The sequence below is a fragment of the Oncorhynchus clarkii genome, chromosome 12, assembly GCF_045791955.1.
Source record: "Oncorhynchus clarkii lewisi isolate Uvic-CL-2024 chromosome 12, UVic_Ocla_1.0, whole genome shotgun sequence".
NCBI lineage: Eukaryota > Metazoa > Chordata > Actinopteri > Salmoniformes > Salmonidae > Oncorhynchus > Oncorhynchus clarkii.
The window spans coordinates 57,589,660-57,602,789 of record NC_092158.1 but is presented as its reverse complement, the minus strand read 5'-3'; the positions used below and the strand labels follow the sequence as shown (position 1 = coordinate 57,602,789).

Below are 13,130 nucleotides of genomic sequence, written 5' to 3'. Positions count from 1 at the left end.
AAACTGAATTGGTCCACCCACACAGACAGCGTTGTGAAGAAGGCGCAGCAGCGCCTCTTCAACCTCAGGAGGCTGAAAAAATTTGGCTTGTCACCAAAAGCACTCACAAACTTCTACAGATGCACAATCGAGAGCATCCTGTATCACCGCCTGGTACGGCAACTGCTCCGCCCACAACCGTAAGGCTCTCCAGAGGGTAGTGAGGTCTGCACAACGCATCACCGGGGGCAAACTACCTGTCCTCCAGGACACCTACACCACCCGATGTCACAGGAAGGCCATAAAGATCATCAAGGACAACAACCACCCGAGCCACTGCCTGTTCACCCCGCTATCATCCAGAAGGCGAGGTCAGCACAGGTGCATCAAAGCTGGGACCGAGAGACTGAAAAACAGCTTCTATCTCAAGGCCATTAGACTGTTAAACAGCCACCACTAACATTGAGTGGCTGCTGCCAACACACTGACTCAACTCCAGCCACTTTAATAATGGGAATTGATGGGAAATGATGTAAAATATATCACTAGCCACTTTAAACAATGCTACCTAATATAATGTTTACATACCCTACATTATTCATCTCATATGTATATACTGTACTCTATATCATCTACTGCATCTTTATGTAATACATGTATCACTAGCCACTTTAACTATGCCACTTTGTTTACATACTCATCTCATTTGTACAGTGCCTTGCGAAAGTATTCGGCCCCCTTGAACTTTGCGACCTTTTGCCGCATTTCAGGCTTCAAACATAAAGATATAAAACTGTATTTTTTTGTGAAGAATCAACAACAAGTGGGACACAATCATAAAGTGGAACGACATTTATTGGATATTTCAAACTTTTTTAACAAATCAAAAACTGAAAAATTGGGCGTGCAAAATTATTCAGCCCCCTTAAGTTAATACTTTGTAGCGCCACCTTTTGCTGCGATTACAGCTGTAAGTCGCTTGGGGTATGTCTCTATCAGTTTTGCACATCGAGAGACTGAAATTTTTTCCCATTCCTCCTTGCAAAACAGCTCGAGCTCAGTGAGGTTGGATGGAGAGCATTTGTGAACAGCAGTTTTCAGTTCTTTCCACAGATTCTCGATTGGATTCAGGTCTGGACTTTGACTTGGCCATTCTAACACCTGGATATGTTTATTTTTTAACCATTCCATTGTAGATTTTGCTTTATGTTTTGGATCATTGTCTTGTTGGAAGACAAATCTCCGTCCCAGTCTCAGGTCTTTTGCAGACTACATCAGGTTTTCTTCCAGAATGGTCCTGTATTTGGCTACATCCATCTTCCCATCAATTTTAACCATCTTCCATGTCCCTGCTGAAGAAAAGCAGGCCCAAACCATGATGCTGCCACCACCATGTTTGACAGTGGGGATGGTGTGTTCAGCTGTGTTGCTTTTACGCCAAACATAACGTTTTGCATTGTTGCCAAAAAGTTCAATTTTGGTTTCATCTGACCAGAGCACCTTCTTCCACATGTTTGGTGTGTCTCCCAGGTGGCTTGTGGCAAACTTTAAACAACACTTTTTATGGATATCTTTAAGAAATGGCTTTCTTCTTGCCACTCTTCCATAAAGGCCAGATTTGTGCAATATACGACTGATTGTTGTCCTAAGGACAGAGTCTCCCACCTCAGCTGTAGATCTCTGCAGTTCATCCAGAGTGATCATGGGCCTCTTGGCTGCATCTCTGATCAGTCTTCTCCTTGTATGAGCTGAAAGTTTAGAGGGACGACCAGGTCTTGGTAGATTTGCAGTGGTCTGATACTCCTTCCATTTCAATATTATCGCTTGCACAGTGCTCCTTGGGATGTTTAAAGCTTGGGAAATCTTTTTGTATCCAAATCCGGCTTTAAACTTCTTTACAACAGTATCTCGGACCTGCCTGGTGTGTTCCTTGTTCTTCATGATGCTCTCTGCGCTTTTAACGGACCTCTGAGACTATCACAGTGCAGGTGCATTTATACGGAGACTTGATTACACACAGGTGGATTGTATTTATCATCATTAGTCATTTAGGTCAACATTGGATCATTCAGAGATCCTCACTGAACTTCTGGAGAGAGTTTGCTGCACTGAAAGTAAAGGGGCTGAATAATTTTGCACGCCCAATTTTTCAGTTTTGATTTGTTAAAAAGGTTTGAAATATCCAATAAATGTCGTTCCACTTCATGATTGTGTCCCACTTGTTGTTGATTCTTCACAAAAAAATGCAGTTGTATATCTTTATGTTTGAAGCCTGAAATGTGGCAAAAGGTCGCAAAGTTCAAGGGGGCCGAATACTTTCGCAAGGCACTGTATATACTGCACTCAATACCATCTACTGTATCTTGCCCATGCCGCTCTGTACCATCACTCATTCATATATCTTTATGTACATATTCTTTATCCCCTTACACTTGTGTCTATAAGGTAGTAGTTTTGGAATTGTTAGCTAGATTACTTGTTGGTTATTACTGCATTGTCGGAACTAGAAGCACAAGCATTTCGCTACACTCGCATTAACATCTGCTAACCATGTGTATGTGACAAATAACATTTTATTTGATTTGAAATGGGTCGTGGATGGGTATTCCATCATGACAATGACCCAAAACACATGGCCAAGGCAACAAAGGAGTGGCTCAAGAAGAAGCATATTAAGGTCCTGGAGTGGCCGAGCCAGTCTCCAGACCTTAATCCCATAGAAAATCTGTGGAGGGAGCTGAAGGTTCGAGTTGCCAACCGTCAGCCTCGAAATCTTAATGACTTGGAGAAGATCTACTGCAAACCTGGTGGCCAACTACAAGAAACGTCTGACCTCTGGGATTGCCAACAAGGGTTTTGCCACCAAGTACTAAGTCATGTTTTGCAGAGGGGTCAAATACTTATTTCCCTCATTAAAATGCAAATCAATTTATAACATTTTTGACATGCATTTTTGTGGATTATTTTGTTGTTATTCTGTCTCTCACTGTTCAATTAAACCTACAATTAAAATTATAGACTGATCATTTCTTTGTCAGTGGGCAAACGTACAAAATCAGCAGGGGATCAAATACTTTTTTTCCTCACTGTAGATAGATAGAAACTGTTGGACTAATGATTACACCCTATATTGTATTCATATTCCTTTCACATAATTACTACATCAAGCTTGTGACTACAAACTCATTGCATGCATTTGCAGTTTGTTTTGGCCTATGTTATCCAAAAAGTCTTACAACACTGATTAACTAGCCTGCTAATATTGTTGCACTTGTTATGTCCAGGAGTCTTAGGCCTAGTTAACTGGTCTGTAACCTGAATAAATTTTTGAATTCATGTGAGAAATCAACGTTTGAGGACCGTGTTGGATGCACATGTGCCCAGGGAGACAGCAACCTTACTTTAGGTCCAGGGCCAGCTTTGTCTTGACTCTTTTGAGTCTGCGAGCCCAAGCAGATTATTATGGTCAGATGGTGACGGAAACAAATATACGCAAACAGGAAAACTACAAAACAGGCTAATAAAATTGAATAAAAGGCCTCACAGCCAACAAACAAACCCAGCAGCCTCATGGCTTGCAAGCTGGGACACTGACAGATGATCACCCTAATTGGCAGCACCTGATGTGCTTATCAACCAGGCTCAGCACCTGGACAAGGTTGTTGCTTCCCCCTGTGGGAATGGAATGTGGACGCGATAGCGAGCTGTAGTGTGCTGTCTAAACTACCTAACATATTCCATAAAAATAGTAGCTGAATTAGTCAGTACCTCAGGGAAGCCGACTAGCACCAGCAGGGTGAAGAGGTTGGTGCGTTTGAGCGTTTGTGGTAGTTGCCGGACACAGTGGTCAGTGAAGGCTGCTATGACAACACTCCACTGGGGACAGGCGTTCAGGCTCCGCAGGATATCAGCCACCGAACACGCCCAGTCCAGACCTATACGACTATATTTCAAAAGAGAGAGAAAATATATCTAGTGACTTCATCATAACAATGACTGTCAAGCAACCTCTTCAGATTTAGATGCGTCCTATATGACAACAAAGAAGAGAGCGGGAGAAGAGATGTCTTTACAACAGTGGTGTTAGAATAATTGTCAAGCAATACAGTCAAATCTGCGGCAAACCTAGGAAAATTTCAGTTGAACTATTTTAATTAACAATCGAAAATGTTACTGTGAGTTGCAAAATAACTCCCTTTTGTAAGGATTTGCTTTGTGGCAATATTCTAGGACCTTGCCATTCCAGTACATGTAACAGACAGCCTACATTGCCACCTGATTATTTACATTCGCCACACACTACCTTCTATATTGTTTGCTAACATTAGCGAATGTTGGCGGGTAACACAAAACAAATGTTAGCCAACATTAGCTAACATTTGCAAACTATTTCCCTAGTTGAATGCACACCTAGATCTACTGGATGTCCTGTTCCACTCTCCGGTTCACTGTGGTGCATGTCTATGGTGCCATTGTTTACCTGTCCAGACAGACAGCCCCCAGGCTGAAAAGTAGCTGGGTGGTCTTCCAGCCCTGTGTGTCAGCCCCGGAGGCAGCCCCCTCTCCAGGGGTGAGCAGCTCGTACTTATCGGCTAGGGCCTCTCTGACGGCCACGTCCGCCTCCAGGGGTGGTATCCTCAACAGCAGCTGCCCCAGGAGACCAAGGGTCAGGTGGTAGGTCTCGTTCAGACACCCGGCATTGGAGATGACCACCCTGAAGAGCTGGGGCAGGATGGGGCTCAGGCTGGACAGAGCAAGGGTGGAGCCCTGGGGGAGGGGGGAGATGCAAGAGGTCAGAGGATAAATAGTTACAGCGGTAACTACACAGTAATAACTGTAGTAACAATATTGCCTTGCATAGTAACCGTTGTTAGTTATTACTGTGTAGTTACAAAGGGCAACTTAAGTGACCGCTTGAACTTAAAGAACGGTGTATTGGCTCAGAACAATACAACTGAAGGCACTTCATAGACTCAGTATGGACTTCCTAGCTTCTGCTGCTATCTTGTGGTACAACCATCTTACCGGTTTGGCTGGAGGCAGCATGGCAGCTAGCAGCCCCAGGATCCTCTCTCTGGAGCACTCTGCAAACACATGCTCCTGGATGGGCACCTTGGCCATCTTCTCCATCTTCTCATCCCTCTCCTTCATCATCTCTCTCATCTCTTCTATGTCCTCAGGCGTTGGAGAGGTGATGGTCTCTGAGACCGACTCTGGAGCTGGGGGATACAGGGAAACAGGCAAAGGTTAACTTAGCTTCATCTCCAGACTAGATTAGGCTCAGCAGTCATGGACAAAGATGGATGGGTGAATGCTGTGATACCGACTGACACACTCATTCAAACAGGTCGGTGGACAGGATGACTTAACCAACATTCAATTCAGCTATAAGATATCCGCAACATTCTTGTACCATTTCACCAATTGGTGATGAAAGCTAACAATGGTCTGACACACATTCATTTGAATTGGATTCAAAGCGACTACTAAATTCCATGCGGGGGGAGGGGGGGGGGGGTGTTGATTAGAAAAGCACAAGGCTGGTCACCTCTGACCACGGGAGAGAGTGTTCCCTCGCTGGACAGAGACGGGGTCTGGCTGAGGCTGGACGAGTCTAGGGTGTCCTGTTTCACCAGCTTCTTCTTCCCCTTCTCCTGTCCTCCTTCTCCCTCTGATGTGGAGCATACCTCCAGGGCAGCATGGGGAGACTGCACCTCCTTCTCCTTCCCTTTCTCCTTCCCCTGGGCTTTACTCTGATGGACAAACAGAAGAAGGATCGTCAGTGTGTGGTGGTGTATTGGAGCAGTAGAAGTGAACAGCTGCAGGGGGAAATGGATTCTGAAGCAGAATCACATCGGTAAAAACAGACATTTTACAAGGAGTAGGGACACAATATGGAAGCCGAGGCCTGGCTCCAGGCCAGGGTCTAGTAACTCACCTTGTCCCTAGAGGGCAGTGGTGAGCAGATAGCAGTGGTGGAGCCAGGCAGAGAGGATGTGTCTTCTGTGGTGGTGTTGATGCTGAGCTCCTGGGAGGGTGAATCAGGACACAGCTCACTCTCTGACTCATTAGAGGCCAGCAGGGACAGCAGGGCAGAGGACCGCAGACCTGCACACACACAGGGATGGAATGATTCATTAGAAACCCTAACAAGTTGCGATATGTAACTGTATAATTTCCCTCCCCATCACTACAAGATATACAGGCCTACCTTTGCCAGTCTGTCCCTTGAGCAGGCACTCGGTAATGAGCTGTGAGCAGCGTGTTTGCAGGGCGGAGGCCTGGGTCAGGGTGTCTGGCCCCAGAGGCTCCCCCTCCTGCTGTCTCTCGCTGCTCAGGTCTGAGGTGTAAAGAAAATAAACAAATACTTTTCAATGACAATTACAACTCCATCAAGTTGAGTGCTGCTCCCATGTCGTCATTGTTATGTGACAGACTATTGACTTGAAGCTCCCTTTCATTTTTATGCCAGAGGATAAGAGTTGAGCACGTTTACCTGAGGTGTACAGGGCCAAGGCAGCAAACAGCAGCCAGGAGTAGTTGTGGATGTAGGGCTGGATGAGACGGTGGCGGTCACTGATCCTGATGGTCACCATGGGACAGACGGTGATCCGATGGGTCGGGAGGTGACTGGAGGACGACATGAAGGAAAACCGAGAGACAGGGTGAGAGACGGTAGGCTGCTGCAGTACCTGTGCATTACCGCCGCAGTCAATTCTACTGAGGAAGACGTATCAGCTTTAGCAGGTTTTAGATCGATTAGATAGAGACGTAACATATAATAAGCCTCATTAAAAGACAAAGCCTCATACATGCTTTTAGCGTTATGCCTAAAGTGTTTCCGAAACAAAAATGTGTTAGTATGTTACCTGTCGGGGTATTTCTTGGCATTGTAGCAGCCGAAGCAGAGGTCAAAGTCTTCACAGACATTACAGTTGATCCTGCTGCCCACAATGAGGCCCTGGCAGTGGTCACACGCATACTCCATGTTCACCATCTCATGGTCGTCCTCGTGACCCTCGGGTTTGGCACCACCTAGATACACACAGAGACAGTTCAGGTAGTTTTGAGGAAAGATGCAACTGTTTTACATTCTCACGTTGAAGCTTAAACAAGACACTTCAGGTCCAGCTCTACACAGGTAGGGTGTGTGTGTGTGTGTGTGTGTGTGTGTGTGTGTGTGTGTGTGTGTGTGTGCACTCACTAAGGAAGCAGGTCTTGCACAGGTCCATGTCCATACACTGCAGACAGCGGTACCGGTGCCAGGGGGCCATCCTCTCACAGCCATCACAGGAGATCACCACGTTGAGCAGGTCGCAATAACGAGCTATGAACATGTGCATCTGAGGACAGGGAGGGGTTAATTACCTCAAGCTTTTGGACAATATCATGGACATGGTTGGGGTCAATTCCATTTCAATTCAAGCGGTAAACTGAAATTCTAATTCCAATTGTCCTTAATGCATTTCAATGACAAAATTGTAATTAGAATTGACATTTTTGTTAAATTCCTAACTTCCTCATCATGGCCATTCTTTTTCTCTGGGGTCCTGAAAGAACCCTGTTCAGGATAAATGTGTAACACCAGCTACGTATTCTTCACATGGCAAGTTTCCCTTGCTATTTTACAAGTGACCACATAATATATCAGAGATTAGGAGATGGTTTTCAGAAGAAGACTATGAGTAAATGTTTGCCAAGGAATTATTCATACTGCAGAGATCCCGGATGTTTTTGTGGATCAGCTGCCGCCTTAAAATACCGACTATCACGGGAGGTTATGGCAGAAGGTGTCTGTTTTTATTTGACTCAAATAAGGAACTAAGCACATGACCACGCAGTAGGGATGTTAACAGTTCAATTTGACCAGTCATGCTTATCCGTCAATAGGCACATTTGCATAATTTAGTGGAATTGAATTGACCAGTCTGTATTTTCGTTAGTCATGCATCTTATTTATCACACATGACACCCACCCTGTTTGACAACCGTGTATTATATATCTAACTCAACCATTTATCTTTGAAATGTTTTGGCATTGAGCTCCAGAAAGTCTCTTTCTGACCACATCTACCATTGCCAAATACGTATCAAAAGTTTTGTTCAAATCAAAAAGCGGAGCGGTCAAAAAGTGATGGAAATCAAACGACGTTATCCGATACTCTCAGACGGGTGCCGAGGGGGTAGGGACTAGGGATTGAGTATTAGGGATGAATAGGTCCGAGTCCACTCTACCTTTCTCCTGTCCTCCATGGAACCCTCCTCGTCAATCTTGTCATACCACTTCTCAAACATCCCGTCCACACACTCGTCCATCCAGTCCCGGTTCTTCTTGTAGTCTGCTATCTCGTCCTCCTCCGTCCACTGACTGGGGACAAAAATCAGACAGGGTGGAAGATGAGGCGGCCATTTTCTCACATTTAGGTAACATGTTACCTTCAGGTGATATCCTACCCTTTTTGTCTGGCTAATATCTAGCGGAGCATGGTCTTCAAATAAAAACTGATAGTAGATATTTTTTACAGGCCACAACACTCAGTCTTGTAGCGCATGAAGAAGGCGGTTGTGTCTAACGCAAAACAATGTACGTTATGTGGCATATATTATGAAGATAAGAGTAGTTGAACCCTTGGTGAAATGCTAGTAAACAGCGCCACCACTCCACGCCACTAGTTGGCACCATTCCTCTTGCTCTCCTCGGACAGTACCTGATGGCAATGTCGTGCACGCTGATGTTCTCCTGGGACATGGTGAGGAGGAGGTCAGGTAGTTTGATCTGGAGGAACAGGGGGAGGTCCTGCACCTCCCAGCTCATGTCCAGGAGATGCAGCAGGCATGTCTGAACACAGGAAAGGGCAGGCAGCAGGACCCTGGGGAGGGGAAGGGAAGAACACAAATTAGTTATCAATCAGCACATTTAATGGGAGACGGGAGGAGAGAGCAGAATGGGTTTCACTTACTTTCTCTATACTCACAAACGCTGTGTAATAACTGGCACAGCAACACAGCCGACCAGTATAACTCTTATAACACAGGCTTATGACACGTTATGTCTCTCTATGCAGCAGATTTTCAACTGAACAGGGATTAATGAATACATACTTCTCGTTGAGACTGCTGAAGCCTTGTACTGCCTCCACCAGCATGAGGACTAGTCGATGGTAGGACCTCCTCACCTTCTCTCTCAGCTCCTGCCCACTTCCAGACAACTGGGAGAAATAACTGCCCAGGGAAAACAAACCCTGAATGAGTGTCTTAACAGGAAAATAAGGTGGGAATAGATCATTATATCAATACAAAACAGTGGATCTTAATCAGACCGTTATGCATGCAATCATGAAGCCTTTATGACAGCTACATTACACATGATAAAATCAGTCTTGGTAGGGTCAGACAGACCTGGTGAAGTCTTTCTGGCAGGCCAGCAGTTCCTGTAGGAACAGAATGCAGGGGGCCTGGAAGAGGTGTGGTTTCCCCAGGGACAGTAAACACTGCTGCACCGTCTCCAGTACCTTACACACACTCTGAGCCTGGGCCTTGTTCAAGGACAGCGTCTGCCGGACACTGCACAGGTAGATAAATATAAATACGCACACAAAAACAAAAGGCTTAGCAAAACATAAATCACAACATTGGCTCTAGAGAGCAAGTCTGTTAAATCTAACAGTTTAAGAACGACAATATAATAACACATCTATAAATGAGTAAAAGGAAATCATTGCTTCCTAATCAACAAAGCCAAACAATTAAGCCTTCCAGTGCCCAGTGTGTGGATGACAGTGACACATACCTGACAGTAGTCAGTGTCTGGTCCTTCATGAAGTTGATGATGTGTTTGAGGAGAGGGTAGCGTTCCTTGATAGAGGGGACAGAGCGAGGCTCTTCCACGGAGCGCAAGGAGAGGAGGCGGAGGCGGCCCCGGCTGAAGGAGGGAGCCTTCCGGGGGAAGGTGGAGGGGGAGGCAGGCTCTGCTGCCCCTGGCTGGTAAGACAGGCTCTCTGTGGATCCCAGGAGGCCCTGGCTGGATGGGCCCGGCCCTGGGTCAGAAGCTGTCGAACCTTGGGGATGAACCCTGAAACAATGAGGGCAGCCTGGTCCAGGCACAGCTCCAGACCTTGCCTCACAGCCCCCCACCTCAGAGCCTGCTGCCTGGGAGGACTGGGTTCCCAACGAGGTGCTCGGCTGGAAGTCCCCCTCTGATATGGAGGTGGAGCGGAGGAGGACAGCGCTGCCCTCTGCTACCCTGGAGAAGTCGGTGTCCAAGCGAGAAGAAGCACCACTGGGGGGGAATCTCAACAAAAGATTGGCCTTCCCAAGGACCATCTCAGCTAGAGGAGAAGGAAGTGGCAGGAGGGAGAGATTTGAAGCATTTGTCCATAAATATGCATGATTCTAGTTAAGATATTTGAATCAGTACGTTTAAAATACAAATCAGAAGGGTTGTAGTGCTCACCGAGACCATCCATGGTTACTTCACAGTGGCCCTCCTCCTTCTCCTCCTCAGAGACATTCATTTTGCCCACCAGATACCGCTGCTTCATCTCCAACTGAAAACAACAGAACACAACACACTCACACCACTGATAGGGGCCTCTGATTGTGTTTTATTTGTCTTCTGTGTGGCTGTGTGTATATGCAGTTTCTAGGTTCATTTCCCATAGAAATATAATTAAATTGCCGTATTAAATTGTATAGCCAATGAACCAATCAAAGGGATCATTTGAGTTTAATGATTCACTCAAAAGACACTCACCATCCATGTTTTGATGCTCTCAGCCAGTGAGAAAACCTGCACAAAGTCTTCACTCAGACTCGCCTGACCACCCTGGCTGGCTACTAGTACAGAAGGGGAAGCGGGGGGGGGGGGAATCTAGTTAAAACAGTGGATATCAACAACAGCGCTGAGCACATAACAACCATGATAGGGATTAGCGTCCTATTCTCACTGGCCACCAGTACGCCAGTATACATCCGTATAAGAGCATAGCACAGAACAAAATGTAAAAAAATAAATGATAATAATAATAAATACGTTTTTCACCCCAAGTCTGTAAATATTGAATACTCCTCTTGTAATAAAGGTAGTTATGTAGGAGGAAGGAACTTAGTCGAGAAGAAAGAAAACTCTAAATGTCGCGTCCGTCTGCAACACAGCCCAGGATCGAACCCAGGTCTGTAGTGACGCCTTAGACCGCTGTGCCACTCGGAAGGCCCACCATTTTCATTTTTGCACGTCATCTCCACCTCCCTGTTAAGCCAAAAGATGACGTGGACATGACTCTGTCCCCTGGCTGTTCTTCAGGGAGGTGAGATGGACGAATGCAGAATCTTCCCATGTTTATGATAGGATTACTTTCCAACGTTAGGGTCTCTAACCTTTGCAGCCCAAAGAATCTGTTCTCTGTAATCTGAGAGACCTTGTTAGTCATTAGGTGTAGGAACCTCAAGTCACTTAAATGTAAAGTCCACAATAGTGATATCATTCCAACCGTTCCAGATCCAGCAACAGAACTGCTCTGAGGGGATTTCTGCGATCTGAAAGCGTCACAAAGAAAGTATTTTCAGCCATGTGACAGGACTCTTCTGTGTGTCACAAAGAAAATGTTGAAAATTACTAGGTGTTTACTAAGAAAACACATGGTGAATTGATAATTGGACAGTTATAACCTATGAATTGTCATCTTGTCCCCTGTCTGTGGTAATGACAGTTCTCCATTGTGTTGTTTGCTCCGCAGAAGGTGACGTTTGAGGCTGGACCCCAGCTGCAGTTCCTGTTCCACTCAGACAGCAGCAACAACGAGTGGGGCTATAAGTTCACAGTGACGGCCCGCGGCCTGCCTGATATCACCGTGTCCTGGATGTCAGACCTGCAATACTTTTGTGTATCATTTAAGTGAGATTCTTCAAATAATGGATCAATCTCAGATTAATGGGAAGCTCCTTCACATTGTGGATCTCTGATGAGACCATATCACATATGATCCAAAACCACATATACTAGGGACTAGGGAGGGTAATACTTTAGTGTATCATGAGTGAGATTCTTCAAATAATGGATCAATCTCAGATTAATGGGGGCCTTAACACAAGCATAAAAGCTGATGTTGAGCACCTCAAGCCCTTGACAGTTTCTCACTGCAGGTACTGCGTCGTTCGCAGAGTCATGGATCTATCAATCAAGTTCTGTGATAGTCTCAATACTGTTGAACAGACTAAAAGGAAATGCTTTTCTCATTGAAAGAAACTTAACGCAGCTTTGAGATGTTCCAATGCCACAGCACATTTTGCGTAAGGTAGCACAATGCGGAGAAGATTATATGGACATTTAGAAAATGTGAAAAGGCATCCTGCTTTAGAAAAAGTGAATAGGGGTGAGGTTAACATGGCGCCATTTTTGTAATTATCAAATAAATTAAATGAATCACTCAATCTAATTATTCAATTACCATAGATCCTGAGAGCTTGGTTGAGGGCTGGTGTGTGGTAAATCATGGCTGCAAAGATGGCATTCACCGCCATGTCAGCCTTCCACCCCGCAACTATCTCGTTCCTAATTGGCTGCTTCTTGCAGGCCAGCATGAGGCTTTTCATCAACTGAGTCCTGCTGTCTATTGGCTCCTCTGTCGGGTTCCAGTGACCAAAGTCGTCATAGAATCTCATGAAACAATCAGAACAACCTGGCTGGCATGTCTTCACCTGATTCACAGAGCAAGAGAGAATATTAGAAAGTGCAGTAACCACACATATACAATCAAATACTTTTCTATTTCATTCTGTGGCTGCAACAACATGATGTGACCTGCATTTATGCATTGGCATTCAGCTATGGAGTGAGAGGTATATACAAATATAAACACGGACTCAGTGCTCGTACACCATACCTCATCTGTGTGGACATGGGTAGATTCAATGAGTCCGTGTCTGAAGACAGGCTTCCACAGAGGAGAGGACAGGACGTGGGCCATCTTCCCAGCAGGAAGCTCCTTCACACTGCGGATCTCTGATGACAACATATCACATATGATCAAAAACCACATATACTGGGGAGGGTAATACTTTTGGGTGCAGGCCTTAGTGTGTGAATTAAGAGAAAGAACATAAATGGGGAGATTTTTCTCAATATCTCTGTCTCCATCGCCCTTTAACCCCCT

At 45.4% G+C, this 13,130-nt stretch overlaps 1 protein-coding gene across 1 annotated transcript in view; it reads right to left on the bottom strand.

Moving 5' to 3' along the window:
• The window catches only part of LOC139420859 (zinc finger, ZZ-type with EF hand domain 1), a 58,653-nt gene that overhangs the window by 29,295 nt on the left and 16,228 nt on the right, over nt 1–13,130 (bottom strand). Inside the window, exons 25-42 of the mRNA XM_071171221.1 lie at nt 12,861–12,979; nt 12,426–12,675; nt 10,733–10,812; nt 10,433–10,526; nt 9,770–10,307; nt 9,379–9,543; nt 9,082–9,201; nt 8,688–8,849; nt 8,215–8,347; nt 7,184–7,322; nt 6,849–7,014; nt 6,476–6,609; nt 6,191–6,319; nt 5,918–6,087; nt 5,528–5,732; nt 5,005–5,198; nt 4,460–4,746; nt 3,748–3,922 (exon numbers count right to left, since the gene is read on the bottom strand). Coding sequence (XP_071027322.1) covers nt 3,748–3,922; nt 4,460–4,746; nt 5,005–5,198; nt 5,528–5,732; nt 5,918–6,087; nt 6,191–6,319; nt 6,476–6,609; nt 6,849–7,014; nt 7,184–7,322; nt 8,215–8,347; nt 8,688–8,849; nt 9,082–9,201; nt 9,379–9,543; nt 9,770–10,307; nt 10,433–10,526; nt 10,733–10,812; nt 12,426–12,675; nt 12,861–12,979 — 3,260 coding nt within the window. The remainder of the gene's footprint in view (nt 1–3,747; nt 3,923–4,459; nt 4,747–5,004; nt 5,199–5,527; nt 5,733–5,917; nt 6,088–6,190; nt 6,320–6,475; nt 6,610–6,848; nt 7,015–7,183; nt 7,323–8,214; nt 8,348–8,687; nt 8,850–9,081; nt 9,202–9,378; nt 9,544–9,769; nt 10,308–10,432; nt 10,527–10,732; nt 10,813–12,425; nt 12,676–12,860; nt 12,980–13,130) is intronic.